General features: G+C 48.5%; 1 protein-coding gene across 4 annotated transcripts in view; it reads right to left on the bottom strand.

Moving 5' to 3' along the window:
- The window catches only part of LOC144727958 (PHD finger protein 21A-like), a 44,741-nt gene that overhangs the window by 4,316 nt on the left and 16,131 nt on the right, over window positions 1-24,294 (bottom strand). For 2 of the 4 annotated variants that reach the window (XR_013587462.1, XM_078607107.1), the window contains exons 5-15: window positions 14,752-14,844; window positions 13,645-13,914; window positions 12,639-12,731; window positions 11,785-11,946; window positions 8,437-8,601; window positions 6,451-6,502; window positions 5,202-5,348; window positions 3,703-3,725; window positions 2,684-2,836; window positions 1,681-1,756; window positions 910-1,013 (exon numbers count right to left, since the gene is read on the bottom strand). Coding sequence is in view for 3 of the 4 variants with exons in the window: in XM_078607107.1 (XP_078463233.1) it covers window positions 910-1,013; window positions 1,681-1,756; window positions 2,684-2,836; window positions 3,703-3,725; window positions 5,202-5,348; window positions 6,451-6,502; window positions 8,437-8,601; window positions 11,785-11,946; window positions 12,639-12,731; window positions 13,645-13,914; window positions 14,752-14,844 (1,338 nt within the window). In the remaining variant the exon portion in view is untranslated. The remainder of the gene's footprint in view (window positions 1-909; window positions 1,014-1,680; window positions 1,757-2,683; window positions 2,837-3,702; window positions 3,726-5,201; window positions 5,349-6,450; window positions 6,503-8,436; window positions 8,602-11,784; window positions 11,947-12,638; window positions 12,732-13,644; window positions 13,915-14,751; window positions 14,845-24,294) is intronic. The other 2 variants (XM_078607109.1, XM_078607108.1) reach the window with 2 other exon arrangements.

Here is a 24,294-nt window from a genome sequence, read left to right as displayed (position 1 = left end):
TTTGGTAAATTAAAAATATACATTTTTTTGTGATTAGTTTACCTTTCCTAAATCTTGCATTCCTATCGTGTTTTTGTACTGTTTGTTGTCGTAACTTTTGGCCCGCCCCCTAACTGACATCTGTGAAAGAGCTTTATAGCTTATCGGATTGCTCCAGTACAAATAGATATTCTGATAAAAAAATGTTTCACGTGAAACTCTTTAACTCGATACACGCACTTGAACACAGACGCATGTGCATGTAATAGCCATAAACAAAGAGACAAAGACCCCCCCCTATAGCCTCAGACTGTTGGGGCAAGTGCTGTTAGCGAGCACTCATGAAGGCCGGAACAGTACACAGGGGGTGGGTGGCCAGCCCCACGCCCGACCACCTTTGTCTCCCCAGTGGCGATGTTTACACACCGCTGCACCGGGAACTCATTTGAGGCTGAGTGTATCGTTTGTTGTCGTAACTTCATGACCCACCCCTACTGGACATCGGGGGGGGAAAAAGAGCTTTATAGCTCCTGGGATTCCTCTTGCAGTCGAAATAAAGATTCTGATATTTTTGAGGATTTGTGAAGAGGCATGAACAACTTCTAAAGCTTTTTGATGAGGGATGAAAGAGGACAAGGGGGCAAGAGTGAGAGATTGAAAACGTGACATGAGGGAGATGCGAGGGAATCCAAGGGCTGGAGGAAAAAGAAACAGGATGAGACGACAACATCGTGGAAACGCATCGCAATATTCATTTATAGAACATCTACAAAGGCGGCCGGGCGCGGTGCTGGCCAACCCACCCCCTCTCGTGTGCCGTGCCGGCCTTCACAGGTGCTCGCTAACAGCACTTTCCCCAACAATCTGTTCAGGCTACACGGGGGATCTTTGTCTTTGTGTGCGCCGCGGGGAGCTCGTGGGAGCGCGCACCGTGATGAGCAGCCCCACGGTGGAGACGCGTCCCTCCGTCGCCTCGCACTGGCACCGCAGCTCGGCCGAGCGCTTCAGCAGGCGACGGCGCTCCTCCTCTTTAGCTTCGCGGGGCACCGGGGAAACACGGGCGGCGGTAGCAGAAGCAGCAGCGGCAGAAGCAGCAGAAGCAGCGGCAGTAGCACAAGCAGCGGCAGTAGAAGCGGCAGCGGCAGTAGAAGCAGCGGCGGCAGTAGAAGCGGCAGCGGCAGTAGAAGCAGCGGCGGCAGTAGAAGCAGCGGCGGCAGTAGAAGCAGCGGCCGCAGTAGAAGCGGCGGCGGCAGTAGAAGCGGCAGCGGCAGTAGAAGCAGCGGCGGCAGAAGCAGCGGCAGTAGAAGCGGCAGCAGAAGCAGCGGCGGCAGAAGCAGCGGCGGTAGAAGCAGCAGAAGCAGCAGAAGCAGCGGCAACAGCAGCAACGGAGGTCGTGGCAGCAGCGGCGGCAGCAGCAGAAGGCACACACACAGCACAAGCGCACACACACAGCACATACACACACACACAGCACATACACACACACACACAGCACACACACACACACACAGCACAAGCGCACACACACACACACACGCGCGCATGGAGACGTGTACAGACACCCGACGGTGTCGGCGTTTGTGCGTGCTCTGACGCGGCTGTTAAAAGCCAAAAGTCACGAGGCTCAGTGGCAGAAGTGGAAATGTGGCATTTTAGACCGAGCGATGCGAGTGCGATGGCGGCAAGTGGCCAGGAGCTCACTGGTTTTCTGCGCGATGTACGCGTGCACCACTGCCAGGGTCTCCGGCCACAGCATGGCGTCGTCCTTCTTAAAGCCCTGTAATGCCGCACGCGTAGAGGTGCGCGCATCACACGCACGCAAAGACAAAGATCACCCTCGTAGCCATTAACAGCCTGTTGGGGCGAGCGCCGTTAGCGAGCACCTATGAAGGCCGGCACGGCACTACGAGGGGGTGGGCGGCCAGCACCACGCCCCGGCCGCCTTTGTCTCCCCAGTGGCGATGTTTACACACCGCACCAGGTACTCATGTTAGGCTGATTCGACCGAGGAGAAGCCCAAGGACCGATTCAGATAATCGTCACTGGTGTTGACCGTGAGCGGGAATCGAACCCGGGTTGCCGGGTTCATAGGGCAGCGCGCTAACCGCTACACCACCGCTCCCCACAAGTTACACACACGTGCATTCGTGTGCCGAGCGAAATCACGTACGACATCTTGAATATGAGGCGTGTGTCAAATAGGTGATCCTCCAATCGGTAACGCTTGACGATTCGCTGCCCTTATTTCAACAAAATCCAGAGCAATATGAATAAGCGTGCAAGGCTGGAAACGAATGTTTAACAACACACTGGCGTGCTGCGACCACCGCATCGCAACGATACGTCCACGCGTTCAGCTCTGCCGAGCTGGTGGCGGTTTAGACAAGGTGGGGGTAATGCACACGCCCGACTCGTACGCGACTATCATCGTCCACGCCTCGTACGCGACTACCATCACCCACGCGAGATTCTGCACGCGGATCACAAAGGGGGCCACCATGCACGGTTCGCAATGGGAATGTTGAACCTCTGACCCCACCCACCACGCACACAAAGGCTCGAGTGGCATGTACGGCGGCCCCTAGGTCCCAAGCAGTTGCCTTGAACCCGGTCTTCGAGTGAAGCCGATCGAGGCTCGAGGAACGCGACCTCCCGCCGACCCCCCCCATCTCCCCCGCCCCCCCACCCCGCGGCTGCCACGTGCCTGCTGCTGACATTCTTGGCAGAACCAGACGCCGCGTGGGGTGGCCTTGAGGGGCGGCTCTAGGCACTCGAGGTGATAGAGGCCGGAGCAAGCGTCGCACGTGAGGAGCAGCCCACTCCGCTTGCAGACACAGCAGCACTCCTCCGCCTCCGCCTGCACACAGACAAAGATCCCCCCAGCGTTGCCTCGTTAATGGAACGCTGTGGCAGGCGCTGCTCGCGCTCGTCCGCCTTTGGCCACAAACACACACGGAGGTTCTACGTACATTTATACATACAAAATAAATACAAAGACACCCCGTATAGCCTGAACAGACTGTCGGGGAAAGTGCTGTTAGTGAGCACCTATGAAGGTCGGCAAGGCACACTAGGGGGCGAGTGTCCAGCACCACGTCCGGCCGCCTTTGTCTTTCCAGCGGCGATGTTTACACACCGCACCACATACTCATTCCAGGCCTAGTCAACCTAGGGGAGGCCCAGGACCGGCTCAGCTAATCGCTATCACTGGTGTTGACCGTGAGAGGGAATCGAATTCCGGTCGCCGGGTTCGGAGCGCAGCACGCCGACCGCTGCACGACCGCTCATACACGGAAGCACCCGCACGCGCATATGTACACGGGGCATGTACTCCTGCATGCAAGAGAGTACACACATATTGCACATAGGGAGACAGAGACAAAGCAATGCACATACGCTGCATGCAATGTACGCGCTTGTGTGCATGGGCATGCAGATATACTGCAAACTAAACACAATTGAGTTTCCCACGCGTAGCACATGAGCATGGCCCAGCATTGCTATGCGCTGTTATCATTCTAGGAAACCGAGATAAATTCACTTTGTTGGAGAGAATTTCGTCACGATTCGGGATGTTCTGGAAAAAAAGAACGCGGCTTTGCTGTGCGTGTGTGCATTGCACACATTTGCTGTGTATTAAGCTCGGCATATGTAACGTGTTAAGCTTGGGTTGTTGTATGTATCCAACAGCAGGGACATTCGCGAGTTATGAACGGTACTCACCCGCCACGTAGGGTCGTCAGGAACTGGAACAGAACGCAAACAAAAACGTGCAGACACAAACAGATGTAAGTTTAATGCCTTACGACACACATCCCCCTCCTCATCTCAACCACAGTTGCGACATTTACTGAATTTAAGAGGAAAAAAAACTGTCGCATTTGTACATTCGTGTAGTAAAAATGTGTGACATTGAAGGCAACAGAGGGCTTTCTCTAAGCCTGAAGTTATCGCAGTAATTAAGATGACAGTTGCCTTATGTAAATATTCTTTAAAAAAAAGTTAATACGGCTCCCCCAAGGCTTATATTACTTTAACATACAGCTAGGCGATACATGCAATTCAAATATAAATTTGCTGTATGGTAATAAGATGAGTATGAGTGTAACGGTTATTGTCTCCATCGCTCATTAATATAAACGCAATATGTACATAAAGAATACCGTATCCCACTGTTGTATTCACAACGCCGCCGAATTACATAGGACCATACGCTCCGCAGTCCTCGGGCAAGTTATTGCTCAATAGAAGCTGTCGAGTTGTGAAATGGCCATCGCAGGGAAGTCAAAATCCCACATTTACCGACCAGTACCGCTGTGTAAGACTTCATATTATGAATTATATTAAAAACATTAAACCCCCCCTCCCCCACTTTGCGCAAGAGTGCAGAAGCGTGGTCACCACATCTACGCCTCGATATAAGGAACGAAACAGGTGGACTTCTCCACAAATCTGGCTGTCGCCTGATGAAGCTGGTTGTAATTACTGGCGAAACATCGTACTCAGATTGTAAATGTTGTGGCTTGGCTCTCAAACACACCGGTGTGCTGTACTAGTGACGAATTGGCACGTTCTGTTCATGTGACAAACCTTACTAGTTGGCTGTGTCGGGTGGTGGCAGGTTTAACGACACATTTATTTATTTACGCGATCTAACCCAAAAAAACCCTCTAATTTGTTAAAAGCACTTTCTGGGAAAAAAAACGTTTCCACGTCACAAAGAACCTGCGATTCTGATGACTCGCAGGCGACACTCTGCACTACGTTTGCGCCATTTACCGCCGACGATCATTGCATGCGTTAAAGAGCAGAGCGGAACGCAAATCCAAGGGCAGGTTGTGTATTGCCGTTGCAGCACCGACGTTTTGGGACCACCTTGTTTTCCCACCAAAGAACATCTTAAATCTTCCTTCAAAAACATTTCTTGAAGCAGGAGATTAGTGCTGGATACAACCACATTTAGCACGTGCGATTTGTATCTTTGATCCTGACCCATGTATCGATAGTTCAATTTCAATGTGCAATTTTATTGAGGGACTGTGTCTTCACTTCGGTGTGGTTGTGCACGGTCTTTATTTTTACTTTCGTAACGATGATAAACATGGGAATGGATGTCAACACGTGACGCACACGTGACGCACACGTGTTACCACCCCGTCACCCGTTGCGATTCTGCGCAGTGTAAGCGGCGGTGTTGCAGAGTGACTGCCTGCGACAAACACCTCGCCTCCTCGTTGTATGGTGAGCGGAGGAGCTGCTGCTCAGGTAGCTGGCTGCCCCGCGCTTGCACTCGGGCTCGTAGTACGCTCCGCTGTACAGGGGGTTGGCTGTCGTCCGTCGCTTTCTCTCCTGTCGCCGGCTCTGCAGCTCTGGCCACGTAGCACACAACGCAGTGAGCGTGTTATTTATTCTTTAATTGGCGCGTCTCTCTTTTTTTATATACAGGGCATCTTTCAAGAAAGTCGAGCGTGGCATTTGGCCGCGTCGTCACAGGTCACCTCACGACAAAATGTGTAAGTAAAGCAATGAACTGAAAGAAATCTACAATTAAAGCCAAGACACTATTGCATTTACCTGCACTTTAACACAGATAGCACGCTTTGCTCATTCGTTATATCAACCTCAAGCAACCGAGTTAGCTCACTAGGATTTCTAATAAGTTACAGCCCTATGCCAATTCACTAAGGGGGTGAGAAGGCCTCCCCCACTCCGCGTCAGTCATTTGCGCTGTATGGCCATACTTCACCACGCTGGTCAGTGTAAGTTAGTGAAGGATAGGCCCAGGACTAGTGTGGTTATCGGGCACGGCCTCGTGTTAGCCGTGGCCGGGGGGATAGAATGCAGGTTGCTGCATTCATATCTGGTCATCCTCGCAGCGGATTTTGGCTGGCCATCAAACCAAGGTGGTCACGGGATCGCGTGCTTTCAATTGCTGATTATGTGCCACATGGTCAACATCAGAACAGCTTGTTGTGGTTAGTTTGTTGTCCTTCCCCCCGCACCTCTGATTAGCACAGTTGGCTACGTACGGTGCGAAAGAAGTTCAACATACATACAAATTGGGGTGCACCAAGATATATTTGCTCCGAATACAAAACATGCACATTCGTAAAATAGAGGGTTTCTGTAAGAACTAAAGACAGCCGTTTGAACGAGCTCAAATACAACTATAACCACAGGTATTTACGTGAAGATTATATAATATCACTTGGTAATGATTAGAGTATCGAGGTAAACCTCAACGCGCGTGCCACAGCGGAGGCAATGCACACACATTGAGGCGGAGTTCAAGTTATTCGCCAAAATAAATCAAGGGGTGAGATGAACGCGGGATTCCGAGATGCTCATGAACAGCATGCACAAGGTTACGTGACGCGTGTGCCGTGTGTATTACAGATTGAGTGAGTGTGTGTAGGCATGCGTGTGTGCTGCATGCCTGCAATGACAAGCGTGCTTTCTGGGAGCCCTTACCCTCGACGTGTTCAGGTGTGGCCAGACCCAGAGCCACCATGAAGGCAACTTTCTGCACATCATCAACACGGCGCATCAAAAATAATCATAAATTAGACTCGTACATATAGAGCGCTCTTCGTCCGTGGATCGGAGAGCGCTGTACGCAAAGCGCATTAAAACAAGGTAATCATAAAAACCTAGCGATTAACATCCTTCTAATAATAATAATAGTAAAAGGAAAGCAAGAGCCAAGGATAAAATAAGGAGAAAACATTCTTAAATAGGAACGTTTAAAATCTCAATTGAGGTCGAGTCCCTGATGTCCTTTGGCAAAGCGTCACACGCCAAACATTGAACCTCTTTACAACGTGTTCCTGCACACCTCCAATTAGCACGGCTGGCTATATACTGTGCGAAAGAAGAAGTTCAACATACATACATACGAATCCAACAACATGTATGCATACCATATGCATACGTATGAGTATTCGTAAGGAATGCATATACACATGGATGTTACGTGTGTATGCTTAAGGCATGCGTACGCACGTAACATTCATGCCAGGTTGCTTCTGAAAAAGCTAATAGCTCAGTGGGCTTTATCTGGTAAAATAAAAAATACAATTTCGTGATTTTCCTACTTTCCCTATACCTTGCACTCCTACCGTGTTTTTGTTTTTTTATTGTTTGTCGTTGTAACGTTCTGACCACGTGCCCCTACCGGACATCTGTGGGAAAAGAGCTTTACAGCTCATCGGATTCGTCGAGCATGAATACATATTCTGGGTTCTTTCGGTAAAGTCACATAGAAGGGAAATAATACAATAATAAAACAATAAAAATAATGAATACATATTTTGATTCTGCATATCAATGAATGTGCAGCATGTGTACACGCAACAACGCAAGCCCACGCATCGACTACGACTAGCAACTCGTGGTACAAGGCAATGTATCTGTAGCAGGCCAAAGTATGGGGAACAAAGCCAGGCACAGATTTCGTTGTGGGATTCCCGTTTTGCAGCCGAGTACAGCTTGCCAGATGCCATGGTGAATAGTTTTGGCCAGACGACACAATGTCATACCTGTCAACCCATACGGTTTATCCGTATTCTTGTGCAGGGAATTCGAGTTATCAGGTCCATACGGTGTACAGCCGTTTCAATACGGGCAAATTACATTGAGATAGGCAGCTGTTTTTCAAAAGTGACCTGGCCACAAATGATAGCTCAGCGAAGTGGCTAATCGCGTAGAATTTTATCGCAGCCAAAGTCAAAATAGACGTTGATTCTAAATGTGGAGGGAAAAAACGGAGGACCAGGATAAACATCCACGTGACCACGGGGAGAGAAAGAGACGTGCAAACTCCAAATATACAGGCATCAGGGTCAGGATTGAACTCATGCCCTCCTGTATACCAGGTGAGGCACGTTAACATCTCGCCACCACGGAGCCCTAGCCCAAGTAAATAAGTAATATGTAAAAATAACTTTTTTTTAAACACGCTTTAATGAAATGTACTAGTAATGGCAGAACTCCATGACTCCAGGAAGTGGCCCCGAAGCTTGCCACAATGTAAGGGACCGTGGGCAATTACAGCCAACGTCAGTTGAGCGTGGACAATTAGACCCAAGCTGAAACATAACGTATAAAAAAGAATGTTTAAAAATATATATTTTTAATTTTTAATGATAGAATATAGTATTGTCATCAGTATGACATAAGTATACCAAGTTTGCAGTCGATACCACATTGTAAAGTGGGTAAAAATTTAGTTACAAGATTTGAGGATGCAACAACAACAGAGTGAGTTAAATAAAAGCGTGTAAAAAAACAAGGTTTTTAAAAGTTACCTAAATAGTGGAAAACATTTAATTTGGCATTCCACACAGTGGGAGCTGCAGATGCGAAGGCACGGCCACCCCCCACTGCAACTGATGCAGAATTCGTCTTTTACGAACAAGCCTGATGTGTCATACACCACCAAAGACGTTGCGGCTTCACCTCGGCGCTGTCCGACATCCTGGAGCGTGCGTGATGGACCATGCCGTGCGGCGGCGGCGGCGACCGGCCATGAGCACTCATGCCGTGATGGGGCGACGGGCCGTGGGTGGAGGAGCCGTCCAGCCGCCCCCTTCCTGGGGCCACCTGCACTCTTGTCGGCGTGGGCTGCGGGCATTCATGCGCACACACACACACGCACGCGTGCCACGAAACATATTAAAACAGAAAACAAGGATCTTCTCTCTTTAGTTGCAGAGTACAATGCTTGGCTGCTTTAGTCTCCGCGACATGGTCTGTGTGTGCGTGTGTAGATGTTAAACTTTTTTGGCACTGTACGTAGCCAACCGTGCTAATCGGAGGTGCGGGGGAAAGGACAATAAACGAACACACAAAAAGCTGTTCCGATGTTGACCATATGGCACATAATCAGCAGTTTCATCAAAACTCGTGTTGATCACGGCCAATATTCAACCCTGGTTGCTGGGATGCATAACGCTCCTACAACAGCTGTCAGTTTGATATATAAAGAAGAAAAGGCTTTACCCCTTCTGACAATAACACAGCTGCCAATTTATGCGCATTTTCTAGCGCCAGCACACTCGGTCACATAATCATGCGTTCACAGACGCAGGCACGCATTCAATCTCCGTCGCAAAGTTTCAATTCAAAAGAGAAACACATTAAATATTGTGCTCATTAGAATCGCCCAAGTTACTCCTGCGACCCTAATCCAATGTGATCTCATGTGGAACCTTACCATAGAGCCTCCAAAACCCAGTGACCACTGCCTTCCTCTCAGCCTCTTGTTAACCCGCACATGATGGAACTTGGCACCTCTGTTAGCTCCCCCCACACCAACGTCTGAATTCCAGACGGTGTCACCAATCTGCTGGCCGTCCATGCCACAGACGCTTCCACTCCTGTGCAGGTGCTTTGGTTGTCTATTCCTGCTTGTGCGCCGATTTCTCCTTCGGATGTCCCGTCAACAGTTTTCTGCTAATTTCCCGACACGCACATCGTCTCGAATTGCTTCCTCTAAACTGCAGTGTTCGTGTGATTTAAACAAAAAAAATCACCTATAAAGACTGTTTTTATGCAGTCAAACGAATTTGGTATCAAAGCAACGTTTCACATTCTGTAAGTAAATAATAATAATATCCTGTTGTTCATAATTACATTACGTCTGCTTGCACCTGCTCCATATCACCAAATGTACTTTTAATACCAGTCTTTGCCGCTAATGACACAAGATATTACTAAAATGTTGCATTTAAATGGTATATAAATTCCATTTGTCCTGCTTTAACCAAAACAAACACAGGTACACAGAGACTTCTAATTTAGCTCGACAGATCCTCTAAAGGCAGAGCCCACATGGATTTGTGTGGCTAAAAGCCATGCTGGCAGTACTGTCTAAAGTCTGTCGATACTGATCACAGGTTATATAAAGCAAATTCACCCAAAGAAAGGATGGAACCTGGTTCAGGAATCAATTGCCAATGTGGTGTACATGAATTAGAATTAAAAACTACGTGGTTGTAATTCATGTTGTGCAACTATACTATTGCTGAAACATAACATCTTAAATTAAATACATCATCTTACACGTAACATAAAAAAAAAACTTTAAACCTTGTGAACAGACTGTCAGCATAGTCAACTATTGGAGAACACCTCTTGATATTGACAGACACACTCACAAGTGCTGCTTTTGCATGCTCACTGGAAGCCTTATTTTAATTATTATTTTTAATACTGCATACGTTGTTTGTTTCTGAACTGCGATTTCTTAAATTCGTTATTGTTAGTCTTAATGTTAGGCTAGATGCACTTAAGTCTGTGCTGCTCTCTCCAGCTGTCCCGGGTGAAAAGTGGGGGCTAAGTTTGCCCAATCCTGGCCCACTGGCTCAATAAACTGAACAGACTAAAACTCAACTCTCACTTGGCCCAGGCTCCTCCACAGCAGCCCTTGTGGACCGACTGGACACCGCGTGTGCCCTCGAAGCAGGCCCGCAAAAACACTGCATTTCATAGGGGAGGCTGCACGCTTCCACCCGGGCCGAAACTCGGAGCCAGTCGTAACATCACGCGCGGGTACGGCGACACGTTCTCCGATTGATGACGACGTTTTTTTACTCACCTTTAGTATTTGGGAAGTTCAACTCCACGGCCACGTTTATGTTAAAAGTGGCATGGTGGAAAAGTAAAAAAACACAAGATGTTGTTCCTTAAAAAGCCTATCCTAATCCGAGCCCGCATTTGGCTTTGTTCAAAACAAATTAGCGGGTGGATGATGAAGCAGGGGGCGGCCGAAATTTCAGAGCCTCGCGGATCTGCACACTCGAGCCGATCTTGGAATGCCAAATGATATCGCTACGGGACCAGCAGAGCCGCGCTTTCAAGCGACAGTAGAAATGCAACCAAAGCAGGGAGTACGGCCGGTGAGGAATGAAACCAAAGTGAGGGAGTTCACGGTGCACGGCGCTAACCGAAAACGCCCAAACCGGGGGGGTTCACCAGGTCACATGGATTTTTCTCCGGGTCCTCCGGTTTTTCCATTCCACATTTAGAATCAATGTGCGTTCCGAGTATTTGACTATCGTAAATTTCCACGTGATAAGCCACTTCGTTGAGCCTTCAATTGTGGCCAGGTCACTTGTGAAAAATAAGCTAATAGCTCATGGGGGTATTATTTGATAAAAGAGAACTTGTTTTGTTTGATATGAATTGTGTGTGTGATTTCCTCAGTTTTCCTATACTTTGCGCTCCTATCGTGTTTTTGTACTGCTTGTTGTTGTAACGTTCTACCCCTGTGCCCCTACTGGACATCTGTGAAAGCGCTTTATAGCTTATCGGCTTGCTCCAGTACAAATAGATATTCTGCTATAAAAAAACGTTAAATGTTTCACGTGAAACTCTTTGATTCGACACACGCACTTGAACACAGACGCACGTGCATGTATAAGCCCATAACAAAGAGACAAAGGCCCCCCACCTATAGCCTCAACAGACTGTTGGGGCAAGTGCTGTTAGCGAACACCTATGAAGGCCGGAACAGTACACAAGGGGGTGGGTGACCAGCACCACACCCGACCACCTTTGTCTCCCCAGTGGCGATAATTACACACCGCTGCACCAGGTACTCATTTGAGGCCGAGTCGACCTAGGGGAGGCTCAGAACCGGTACAGATGATAGCCACTGGTGTTGGCCGTGAGCGGGAATCGAACTCGGGTGGACAGGTTCCACAACGCAGTGCGCTAACCGTTACGCTAGCCGTAAACAAACAACAACAACCGCCATGCACCACTAAGTAGCGGTGACACAGACACACAGACACACAGCCGCACCTTGGCCTCATCCACAGAGGAGCCGCTCTTGATAGTCGTGCCAGCTGTGCCGTTGGCGACGTGAGCGTGCAGCGCACGCGCATGAGCCCCACTGCCGCTCTTGCCATTGCAGTGCGGTCTCTCCTGGGCACTGGGGGATGAAGCCAGGGGCTTGGGTCTGATCTGCGGACCATGAAAAAGGTAGTTGGTGAAAGTAGGGGGTGGGTGAATGATCGCACGGGAATGGATGTGACAAAATATTGGACAGGACATTTCATGCGTGCTTTGTTTGTTTAACACGCTACAGACTGATACACGCCACTTTAATCAACTCCTAAGCCTTGTGTGTGAAGCACAGTGAAGACTTCCAAACCCACACATTAAAAACAATAATTTGTCAATTGGATAACAAAGGATTATCCAAGGTTATATGATCCTTATGGCGGTAACCCCTGGGGTACAAAATAAACAAACTGGCCGAGGCAATTAAATGTGTTATTTCTGTGATACTATTTTTTCCAGGGGTGTACTGGGGAACCAATCAATCCGAAATCAGTGCCACTCCGCGATGTCGAAACTCAGCGAGGACGATAGCGCTGAAACTCTGAACGCTCGTACGCACCGTAGCGGTGCATCGTGTACAGCTCGTCGAGATGAGTCTATTGCCGCATCGTCGACCATCAACAGACTAAAAATTACTGCATCACGGACATTGTGCGAGAGCCGGGGTACTGTGTTATTACCCTGAGGTACCGCCATAAGGTTCACATGTCAATAACTACAGCGATACAATTCCAGCTCACGTCTAATCGCCTTGTCATGACCGCTTCATGAAATGAACGCACATTGTGTGCGTGTGAGATTTAAAATATTACCTCCGGAAGTATGGCAAGACTTTTACCCACGAGTCTCTGCACTGCCGGGAATTGTGGAATTCGCAAAGGCACCTGGGAAGTACCGACCTGAGCCTGTGAAGCAAGGGGGTGGGGGGGAAAAAACATAACGGCATTCCCTCGTTAGTCACAAACTTCATATTCGTGAATTGCATCCGGAACGCTACACGACTGCATTGAGAGAAAGCGATGAGATGAGAGAGACTGTGATTCGAGAAAGTGATGAGATCATCTTCTTGGTTCTTTCGGTAAAGTCACGTAAAAGGGAAATAATAAAATAATAAAAATAAAACATAATAAAATAATTCTCACGACGTTTCGGCTACAACGCAAGCAGCCGTCCTCAGGTGAAGAGATCATGTGATGAGATAAAGTGATAAAATTACGATGATGCTACAGCCAATATCATTATACGTGAAATTTGCTATTCGCGAGCACCTCCGTAACGTCCCAAGTGCCCCTCGCGAATAACAAGGGGTGAGGAAGGGGAACGGTAGAGGGTGTGGCGATTGTAGATGGATAGGTTTACGGAGCACTCCCAGTGGGAGCTGTTTACCAATGACGCCAGGAATATGCTAACATGAGGTACGTAATGAAGCATTGATTTAGAGATACACTCTTACGCTCATGATGCAAACCTCAAATCGTTTGTGTAAAGATCGATTATTTTAAATTCATTGTATGTAATTGGGTGACATGGTCCAAGCAGTGCGCACACAGGTAATACATTCACCACAACTTCTTTTTAAACGAAATTACCTTGGGTGACATGATAAATGAGTGAAGGGGTTACACACACCTGCCAAATGTAGAAAGAAAAGTGTGCCTAATTGAAATCCAGTCTGGGTTTAGAGCAGACAGGCGGTTTTAGTCACATTTTTGTTGTTGTGAAATGTCTGAAATTGATCAATGTTTGCACGCGCCATTTCAGACCGGCCTCAAGTGAGAATAGCTCTTGCACTCAACACATCCCTGCGCTCGTGCCCACCTGCTTGCTCCTATGCGGTGCGGCATGAACGCCGGGAGGAGTCTGCGCCGACGCTTCGACGCGCGGCGGGGTCTTCTGCCCGTTACTTAGCGACGTCGCCGCCGCTGGGGTCACGGGCGCGACGGGAGCGACGGGCGCAACCGGAGCAAGGAGGGCGACGGGGGCGACCGGAGCGACCGGCCGTGGTGGCGGCTGCTGCTGCTGCGCGTTGTGGGAGCCGCCTTTTACCAGCGGAATGGCGATCGCGACAGGTGGCCGTGACACCATCTTCTGCAAAAGGGGGACATTCGTTCGTCTTCAAGGCATGAGTTTAAACGCTCGTCGGGACAAAGGCAAAGCGTCTCCCCGGGCCGAATCACTATTTATCCCAAGTGAGCAAAATATTACTTCAGTAAACCTTAATTTTGAGTTGCTCTTAAAAAAACTACATCTTGGACAAATCTCTAATTTGTGGAGCAGAATCTTCCAAATCTTGAGAAGCCCTGGGTCAATTTAGCCCACTGTGGCTCTGACAAAATTTAAATAACCACCCAGTGAGGTTGCATCCCATTCCGATTATTTAATGATGGTTATACAGTAAAAAGTTAAACAGTTGTCGATTGTCGGCACAGTGGCGTGAAGTAATCTGCCCGTATAGATGTGTTGACTTTGCTGACATCTGGAAAGTGGCAATCCTCACAAACGATTCCCACTCTTTCACTTTAAATTACTTAGCCAGTTCAGAGTCCAAGTGAAGATGCCGAGATATAGGTCGTCCTCTTACAGTCTAAACTCGTCCTGTAATGATTATTTCAGTCCATTCTAACCGAGTGCCTAGTCTCCCTTGTTTGCCAAATGTCACTTCCTACACCAGCCAATAATCTCTCCACACTTCCTCATTTAATGGTGCACGAAAAGCAAACATTTGTACAAGAAAATGACATCCGCTTAAGAAAAGATGATTCTGGTGATTAAAATCGCTTGATGATTTTTGATCAATGGAAAGGTTGCGACGTTGTCAGGCGCGTGTGCGTGCGTCTGTGCGACTTGCACGTGACCGAGCACACTCGTCTGCATTGCATTGTGGGCGCGAGTGAAAACGGCGTGCGGCGGAACGTGATCGCGTACGGTTGCATGCGGCTGCACGTCCCCGCTCGCTCCGTGCTGCCGCTGGTGCTGCTTGTTCACCAGGTCCTTTCTTAATTGCTCGACCACCTTCTTCTACAGAGAAAGCACAACAAAGACAACAACAACCCATGACACAACAACGAGGGGCATAAACCATCACGCGAACGCCGGTCAACCTCGTCGCAGCGGCCTTTTGGTAGAAGCCATCGAACAAAGACGGTCGCCACGTCGCTTTCAGATAAATGGCCCCACTGCTTCTCTACAACCAACTTAGAATGCTCTACAAGATGACTGGTGAGTGCCTCTGTAAAAAGAGTACATTGTTTATTATATCATTAATTAAAATACTGGCTTAGTTACTTTCTGTAAAAGTTTTACATACTCGGGAAATGTGGTGAACCATGCGTGAAAGTCTCAGATAACCGGCACATTTGATTAACCCTCCATTCCCCATGGAGCCTTTTCTGTATTTATAATTTGAAGAGAAATACAAATTTTATTTTATTTTTCCTTATTTGCAGTAGGTGCTCGCTAACAGCACTTACCTCAACAGTCTGTTGAGGCTATAGGGGGGGTTTTTGTCTTTGTCCCTTTGTTTATGGCTTATACATGCACATGCGTCTGTGCAGTATGAAAAATTGTTAAAATATCGAATGCATGTGCTGGTAGAGCTACGCCAACGACTATGGGGGTACACGACAAGCAAAGGTTGGGAACCTCCACAGTAACACGTAGCCTTACGTAGAAACACACGTGGCCATATTCAGGTGCCAAAGATCCCTCCGTATAGCCTTTAACAAACCACTGGGGCAAGTGCTGTTAGCGAGCAGCACCTGTGAAGGCCGGCACGGCTCACAATGCGGGTGGGTGGCCAGCACCACGCCCGGCCACCTTTGTCTCCCCATTGCTAATGCTTACACACCGCACCAGAAACTCATTTAAGGCTGAACAGACCGAGGGGAAGGCCAGAACCGGTTCAAATATTTAGCACTGTTGTTGGTCGTGAGCGGAAATCGAACTCGGGTAACCGTGTTCATAGCGCAGTACACTAACCACTAAACTACCATTCCCCACTTGTGCACGCACATTAAACTATAAACTAAACATTTTTTTCTAACAAAGTAAGACCCACTGAGTTAGCTCTTTTTCATGATCAACCAAGTGGCTTATCACACGGAAATTTACAGCAGCCAAATACTCCAAACGCACGTTGATTCGAAATGTGGAGGGAAAAACCGGAGGATCCGGAGAAAAATCCACGCGGCCACGGGGAGAACACGCAAACTCCAAATATAAAGCAGCCTCCACATCTGCAAGCTTCGATGGTTGCGTCAGCGTCCTCGGAATCAAATGGTCTTTTCTTAGCTTACAAAAGCTGCGGCATATCATGGTCTTTCCATATTGTCTTGCTTTAAACGTCAATGGTAGACATTTTCCAAAACTGGCTTTCCCTTGTGGTTGAAGTTGGCCTTTAAATTGACCATTATTTTGTTCCCCAACCTTCACGAACAATTTGAAAACATTTGCCAAGAGGCTCACAAGTCTGCAATTCCTCAAATCAATATAATTTCCGTGAATGTAATCATTATTGGGGCCACCATTCCGCAACGGAGGTACAGCATTTCGTTTCATTTGTGCACGTAACAACATTTGGACGCCACCAATTACGCTGAACAGATGAATAGACAGAAGTCGGAACAGACTCGGCTGATGAGACTCAGCTCCAATTACCTGAATAAGATAAATTATTGTGCATCACGGCACCATTGCCAATTGGTATTTGGGCCTGATTTGGGCCTTACCTCGTACGACTCAACCCTGCATTTGTATCAGGTGGAGTGTACAATCAGTAGAGATTACATGCAACAACAGCATGGTGCAGTCCTTCCACATGCTCTACCAGTCTTAAGAGTTGAACGAAACAAAACTATTTTTTATTTTGACTGGGTAACGTCCCACTGAGCTGTGTAGCTCTTCTTCAGAAGCGACCTGGCTATCACAAATGATAGCTCAACGAAGTGGATGCTTATCACCATGTTGAAATGTACTGCAGCCAAATACTCGAAACGCACATCATGTGGAGGGAAAAACCGGAGGGCCCGGAGAAAAATCCACGCGATCACAGGGAGAGAGAGAGACACCGCAATTCCAAATATACAGCAGGCGTCAGGGTCGGGATCGAACCCACGACCTCCTGTATACCAGGCGAGGTAGTTAACATCTCACCACGGTGATGATGATGATGATGAGAGACACACAAACTCCAAAATATACAGCAGGCGTCAGGGTCGGGATCGAACCCACGACCTCCTGTATACCAGGCGAGGTAGTTAAAATCTCCTAGCCACCGTGGCGCCCATGGTGTGCATGCACACCCGCCCAACTCACACATGAACAAAAACACATGAAACCAAGCGCTCACAAAGGCACCCTTTAAACCTGGATAGATTTACGGGGCAAGTGCTGGTAGTGAACACCTTTCAAGGTTGGTATGAAAAACCAGGCAGCGTCAATACCAAGCATTCAGTTTCATCTGAGTCGATCTAGGGACCACACTCAAACCCATTTATCAATGACAGCACGGTTAGCGACATACGGTGGGACTAGAATCATGCGCGGTGCAATAAGTCCCTCGGACACCGCTCCCAGAGCGAAGTCTGACACAACCGAATGTAAAAATGCAAAAAAAATACGACTTTCTTTTTTAAATAATGCAAATGTGAAATGATAAAAAAACACATCACAAGTTCCTTGTAGAAAAGGTCCTGCTGGGATTCCCCAAAGCGCAAAACACTCCTCGCACACGCTAAAAGGAGTATGAGGAGCGTAGGCGTACAACAATGAAGCGCACTCCCAGGACTTGGTCAGATTGTCACGTGGGTAGATTGATGCATAAACAAACAAACAAGCAGTACACCGAATATCCACTTCAAATTCGGACCTGGCCACACGCAGCTATCATCTTTCACTCTTCAGATCCAGCCGAATAAGCTGATATGCTTGAAACAGAACAGAACATTGCCTTCGTTTTTTGTCTCTCTTCAAAACTTGAATTAAGTTAAATGTCTTGCACCGCATTGTGGCTGTCGTGGTCACATGACACGCAGGGATGGGAGTCGGAGGGGGTGGCACTGCAGACAGCATCAGCTAAGTACATGAACTCGTTATGCACTGTATTGGTAATGAAGACATTAGGTATGCAGTATTTGACAGGATGGAAGAAATGCCATTTGGTTGAAAACATAATAACGTGCAAAAAAAATCACTTTAGAATGTTATTTTTTTAAAGATACCTTTTTAGAATAATAAACCAAATTATAATCGCTGAAGTATCTTAAGGATGCGTGACGAAAAATGTCAGGAGCTTTTTTGGAATTGTCGACTATATGCGACAGAATGTAAGCACGTTATCAACAACTTACAAGTATGAATTTCTGAGAGAAAGAAGACACAAGTAGCCATAGAACACTCGATAGACACCCATGAGGTACTCGGCAGGAGGCAAGACAGCGCGCGTTTTCTTCACTAACCTGCAGAGGGCTGGCGTGGTGAAGTATGGTCAAACATGAGTGGAGGAGTTGTATTCAGATCTCTATAGTATATAACAACCCAGGAATAAAAACATTTTCTGATGAAGAGGCTTCCAGGCGCCACATTTGGAGAGGTCAACTCTGCCCTTCGTTGAATGCTACACAGGAACGCTCCTAGGCCGGATCGTGAAACTGTAGACATCATCAACTACTGGGACAACATTAGCAGACTTCCATAATAGAGGTTTTTGGGTTAGATCTCGTAAATGTGTCGTTAAACCCCGCCACCACCCGACACAGCCAACTAGTAAAGGTTTGTCACGTAAACAGAACATGCCAATTCGTCACTAGTACAGCACACCGGTGTGTTGGAGAGCCAAGCCACAACATTTACAATCAGAGTACGACGTTTCGCCGGTAATTGCAACTAGCTTCATCAGGCTGTCGGATGATATTGGTCGCGATAGCCTACGTGTTAAATTTGCAGACTTGTTCACGTAACGTTGACGGGGAAAATAAAAATGGCATTCGTTAAATGATGCCTCAAGCTGTTCTTCTATTCACAAAAGGGAGATAAAACTGGCTTAAACACCCATCACCTGCTTATCACACGTGTAAAAATTGTTCAGGAAGATGATTGGAAAACAAGTTAGAGGCCAACTCCACCACGGGTGCAGGCAGGGTTTAGGAAAGGTTTCTCTACCATCGACCACGTGCAGAGAGACGTTCACGAACCAACCCGACTCATTTAAAACCACCATTGTTCCCATCGCTGTCGTATATGAGAATGCATTTGACTCGGTAGAAATCGATGCAGTCATCCGAGCTCTCCAAAACAGAGGCCTAAAAGAAAAAGTTAGAAATTTTTTGTTACAAATGTCTAATTGCCACGAACGTACCAATATAGGCGTGAGAAGGGGAGCGGGACAAGGTGACAAGCTGCGTCCGGTGGGGCACGTCTACCCAAGAGATGGAGCAATGGAATCAGTTCATGGGCAGGCGCGAGGTGGATTATTATATCGCAGGATCCAGGATCGTGAGAGGTGGCAGCGAGCTTGGAGAGGCCCTCATCCAGCACTTGGTAGATCACGGGATGATGAAGATTGGTGGGAGAAACCTCTCAAGCTAGCCTATCCAGATGTCTTGCATTTAAAAATGAAATATGGATTGTTGTAATTAACAGCTCCGAGCGGTATCTGGGGACAGCCTGCGAGTAACTGTATTCAAATCTGTGGGCAGCCTCGAACATTTTGTTACAAACGTCCCTCCGATTCACCTATAACCTGATAAAAGCAAGCCCCACCCTCGTTCATCGGGGATTCTAAATAACAAATCAAATCAGAGCAATGGCTTTACCCCCAACGGAGCTTCGGGGGTTGATTTGCTGCTGCCAATTTGTTGGGAGCACGAGGAGGAGGGAAAGGCGGAGGGAGGTGGGGAAGCCTTGATCAAAATGGGGTAAAATTACACGCATATGGTTTAGAGATGCCGTTATGTTTTTTTAATGGAGAACTGGGAGCGAGAGAAAAGGGGAGTGGGGGGGGAGACAGAACAAGAGAAAGATAACTACAGGCTGGGGGCAAGGGGCGGGGGGGGAACAGTGAGGGAGCACGAGAAGAAGAGGGACGGGTGGAGGTGAGAGGTGATGCGAGAGAGAGAGGGGGGTGGAGGAGGCTGTTCTCGCAACAACGTTCCTTGCCGCTTTCTAAATGTCACGTTGACTGTGCAACGCGAGCAAGTTAGCCCGAGCACGAGCCAAAATAACAGCGAACGCGATTCGGGCAAGACGTGCGCGCGGGGCGGGGTGGGCCGCGGCTCCCACGTGAACGTGCGCTCGCGGCTTCAAGCAATGCCCAGCGCGTGCGTCAGATCACTTGCCCCCCCCCCACTCACCCCCCATGCGCGTGCGTGGGGAGCGGTGGCGCAGCGGTTAGCGCGCCGCGCTACGAATCCAGCGACCCAGAGTTCGCTTGCCGCCCACGGCCGAGATCGGTGACGATTACGTGAACCAGTCCTGGGCCTCCGCTAGGTCGACTCGGCCTCAAATTAGTACCTGGTGCGATGTGTAAACGTTGCCACGTGGGGACAAAGGCAGCCGGGCGTGGTGCTGGCCACTCCCACCCCCTTGTGTGCTGTAGCGGCCTTCATTAGGTGCTCGCGGACAGCAATTGCCCCAAAAAGTCGACGGCTACACAGGGGATCTGTGTCTTTGTTCCGTGTCACATCACCCTGTATGAGATCTGCATACATATTTAACCAGTTCACGAGACCAATGTGTCAGTATGTAATGAGGTCACTATGCCCATGCAAGATAAGGCACACACACACAACACACACGTGTGGCACCGTCAGTGCGTCTATGTATCATGTGCGTGCACGCGATTGATGCACGTTCCATCGCTAAAACGGTGCGAGCTTGAGTACGGCGTGCGCCAGATCGGCACATGGGATCAACACGTATGAACGAGCCCAGTGCATCTGCCTGCCTGCCTGCCATCAGGAGGCCTCGTAAAAGATTGTTCCCGGGGTGCCTGTGACCAGTGGCTGTGACCGAGCACACACGGTAAACGTAGAGCTTTGAATTGTCACGTTTGCGTTGGTGTGCCGAAGGAAGAGTAGTGGTTGGGGGGGGGGGCAGGAGGAGGGGGTCAGGTGGATGGAGGGGAGGCGAGGAACGACCGACGGCGAGAGGTGCCGTTCTTTAGTGGGAGGCGCGAGTTGAAGGGGGTAAAAGAAGCAGGTGCCGGGGGTTCAAACGTGCATTCATCAGCAAGGTTGTGCGCACGCGTGCGAATTAGCATTCTGCCCTCATGCTCAGTATGTGCGCGAGCGAGCGGGGTGGGACGGGGGGGGGGCGAGCAAGTGGAGAGAACGGCGAGGGGAGGGGAGCCGCGTGAGGGGTGGCGGCGGCGGAGGAGCTCGGCAGAGCGGGGAGGGCTGCGGGTGAGTGAGATGTGTGGGGTGGGGCTCTGCTCAAGCAAGGGGACCGAGTGGGAGCGGAGCAGCCGAAAAGAGGGCGGGGGTTGGGGGGGGGGTGGAAAGAAATGAGGCGCGTGCACGCGCATTTGTGTACACGCACGCACGTCCCTCTCTGCTGTAGCCCGCAGGCATTTGTGGCCGTTCGTGCGCCGTGCTGTTTGCCGATGTGGATTGAGGGTGGGCTGGAGGGGGGGGGTTGCTGGCAGGAAGCTCTGTGGAAGAAGGTTGTGGTTATCATAGGGTTAACCGGGCGACGGGTGGGTTGGGGGTGCGGGGCTGTTGGTAGATGCATTGTGGGTTATGATTAGTGTTGATGGGGTGGGGGGGTGTTGGTGGAGGTTCTGTAAGGGGGTTGCGGGCGAGAGGCAAAAAGTGAGGGAGATGGAGGAGCGGTGCTTTTGTGAAGCGGCCTCGCAAAATTTCCTCCGGACTCCTGGACGGATAATTTCTATTTTGCACGAGGATGTTTGCGCGGTTATCACATTCGGTACCTGCTGCGACGCTTCTCTCTTTTGAAAGAAGCAATCGTCTTTGGGGGGGGGCGGCGAACGAGTTTTAGACGCACGCCAAAAGGCAGAGGGTGTCACTGCGCGGACGACGGCGCATGTCTGAACGTGCGATTGTTGCTATGAGCAAGCTTGCCAAAGACTTGGTGGGGAGGGGGGGGTGTACGGAGAGAGATAGGTGGGTGGGTGGATTGGTGGTGGGGGGGTTAGAGAGATAGTGGGGGAGGGAGAAAGCCGAGTGATAGGGGAGCGTGTAAGAATATTCTTTTGTTCCCTAGAGCTGGGTCATTGGGGCTGTGCATCGACTTTTATGAATAATTTTATTTCGATGTCAGCTCGTAGGATTTTTTTCCTTCTTCAAGATAAATTTCAATCTTTGCAGAGAAAGAAATTCTTAAATGAGGCCCCCCCAATACTTTTTCAAAAGAGTACAGCTTAGGATTTGAGGGAAATTCATTCTTGAGTATTACATAAGGGTGTCAAACCCAAAAACACGACCGTGCATTAACGTTCCAATATTCATTGACGGTACTATGGCGAATTACATAAATTCGTAGAAATTGACATTCCACCTCTCAAATCCTGGCTAGAATACAGGCGAGCCACTGCAACCATTGTATTTACATTGGCCAGCTCCAAACTGCACTATGCATGGCGATACGGCTGCAGTCAGAGAACTCCCCACTCGATAGAAATAACAAGCTGCTAAGCCAACACAATAAGGAAGCCGACAATTTTTACATGGTATTCCAATGCACAAAAATATACCGATACCAAAACCATGCGAACACACGCATGTTAAAGACAAACATCCCCGAGTATTGCCTGAACAGACTATAGTGGGCAAGTGCTGCTAGCGAGCACCTATCAAGGCCGGCACAGCACACGAGGGGGTGGGTGACCAGCACCACGCCCGGCTGCTTTTGTCTCCCCAGTGGCGATGTTTACTCCGCACCAGGCACTCAATTGAGGCCGAGTCGACCGAGGGGAGGCCCAGACAATCGCTATCACTGGCATTGGCCGTGAGCGGGAGTTGAACTCGTGTCGCCGGCTTCGTAGCGCAGCACGCTAACCGCTGCACAACCGCTCCCCATACACACGCACGTGCAAAACGACAAAGGCACACGCATTACCACCGGCCCAAATTAATACGGCTTCTTTTCAAAGTATATTGTTGCCAAAATTTGACAAAAACCCTCGAGAGAGATCCACGCATTAGATCGGTGAGATGAGGTTAACATGGCGGCACAATGCCACTTCTGGATTTTACTCAGAGGTAGAGGGCTCTTCTCAGCGGAAATGTTTAAACTTGCATTTCGGACGGCACAAGACAAACTCGGCAAGTAAGGGGAGGTATCGATGAAAATCTATTTCTGCACTCGCGATACACGTATCGATTTGTGCGGGTGAGAAAGGATTATTTACAATATATGCAAATGGGATGCAATTTATACATTTGGGTTACTAGGTCAAACGGAGTCAAGAGAAAGGCAGAATAAATAAGACGGCCAGAACAAAAACAGCACAGACATGCATAGCCACTATCATATAAAACGGGACCAGACATTGCGGCGACGGTATAGACGAAACGCACAACGGAGAGGGACGTTACGGTTTTGACAGTGCAAACATGGCAGCGGATTAAGGAAGATTATTATTAAAAATAATTGATTATTCTTTGGGTCTTTGGGTAAAGTCACGTAGATAGAAGAAAAAATAATAACAATAAAATAATAAAAAGTAAGTGAATAAAAAATAAGAAAATATCACGACGTTTCGATTGCAACACAAGCAATCGTCATCAGGACTTTACCGAAACACCCAAAGAATATTCATTCCTGCAGTCATGAAAGCTATAAGTAAAAATATAATTGATTATTGAATCGGATAACCCCAAATTTATGGGAATTCATTTAACGGTGGGCGGGTAGAATTGTTCCAGGCCGAATATACACACGAGGCTCACCGAATACAAAACCATTCACACTTGTTTTTTGCTTTTGGGCTTCACTTTGAATGTACCGTGAAGCTCTAACTAAATGTTGCTTTTTGACCGGTTCTTTGGTTTTCTACGAGCATTTGTAGGACAAGGTTAGGGGTTCGAGATTCATAACAGCCTCCCATCTAAACAAATCTGTAATTGGCGAGCAAACCCCATCACCACAGAAACATAGTGCAGGCTGGAAAAGCGAAGTACATCAATAACTGTGAGTGGTGTTCACAAACACATACATGTATAAGAGGAATACGTTAATCAGAGAACAAACGCTCATCAGAAACACAGCACAATGACTGTTACAAAAAGTAATTGGGTGGTTAATGCTGGAGGGATAATAACAAAAATGTTGACTGGAAACCACCACGTGACCTAACCCAAAAATAAATATGGATCATTGCATTGACTACGAGAACCCTACGTTTTAAGAAAGGTAATTGGGCTTGGGCAGAGCACTATCGCTAGAGGGGTCGATAGCCGATGGACGAGACTGGTGGCCGTGTGGCAGATGGCAGAGGTATTTATGTCTGTA

Source organism: Lampetra planeri, chromosome 27 (genome assembly GCF_965212315.1).
Source record: "Lampetra planeri chromosome 27, kcLamPlan1.2.h2, whole genome shotgun sequence".
NCBI classification, from domain to species: Eukaryota; Metazoa; Chordata; class Hyperoartia; order Petromyzontiformes; family Petromyzontidae; genus Lampetra; species Lampetra planeri.
Note: the sequence above shows the minus strand (reverse complement) of the source record. Positions and strands in the feature narration are given on the sequence as shown.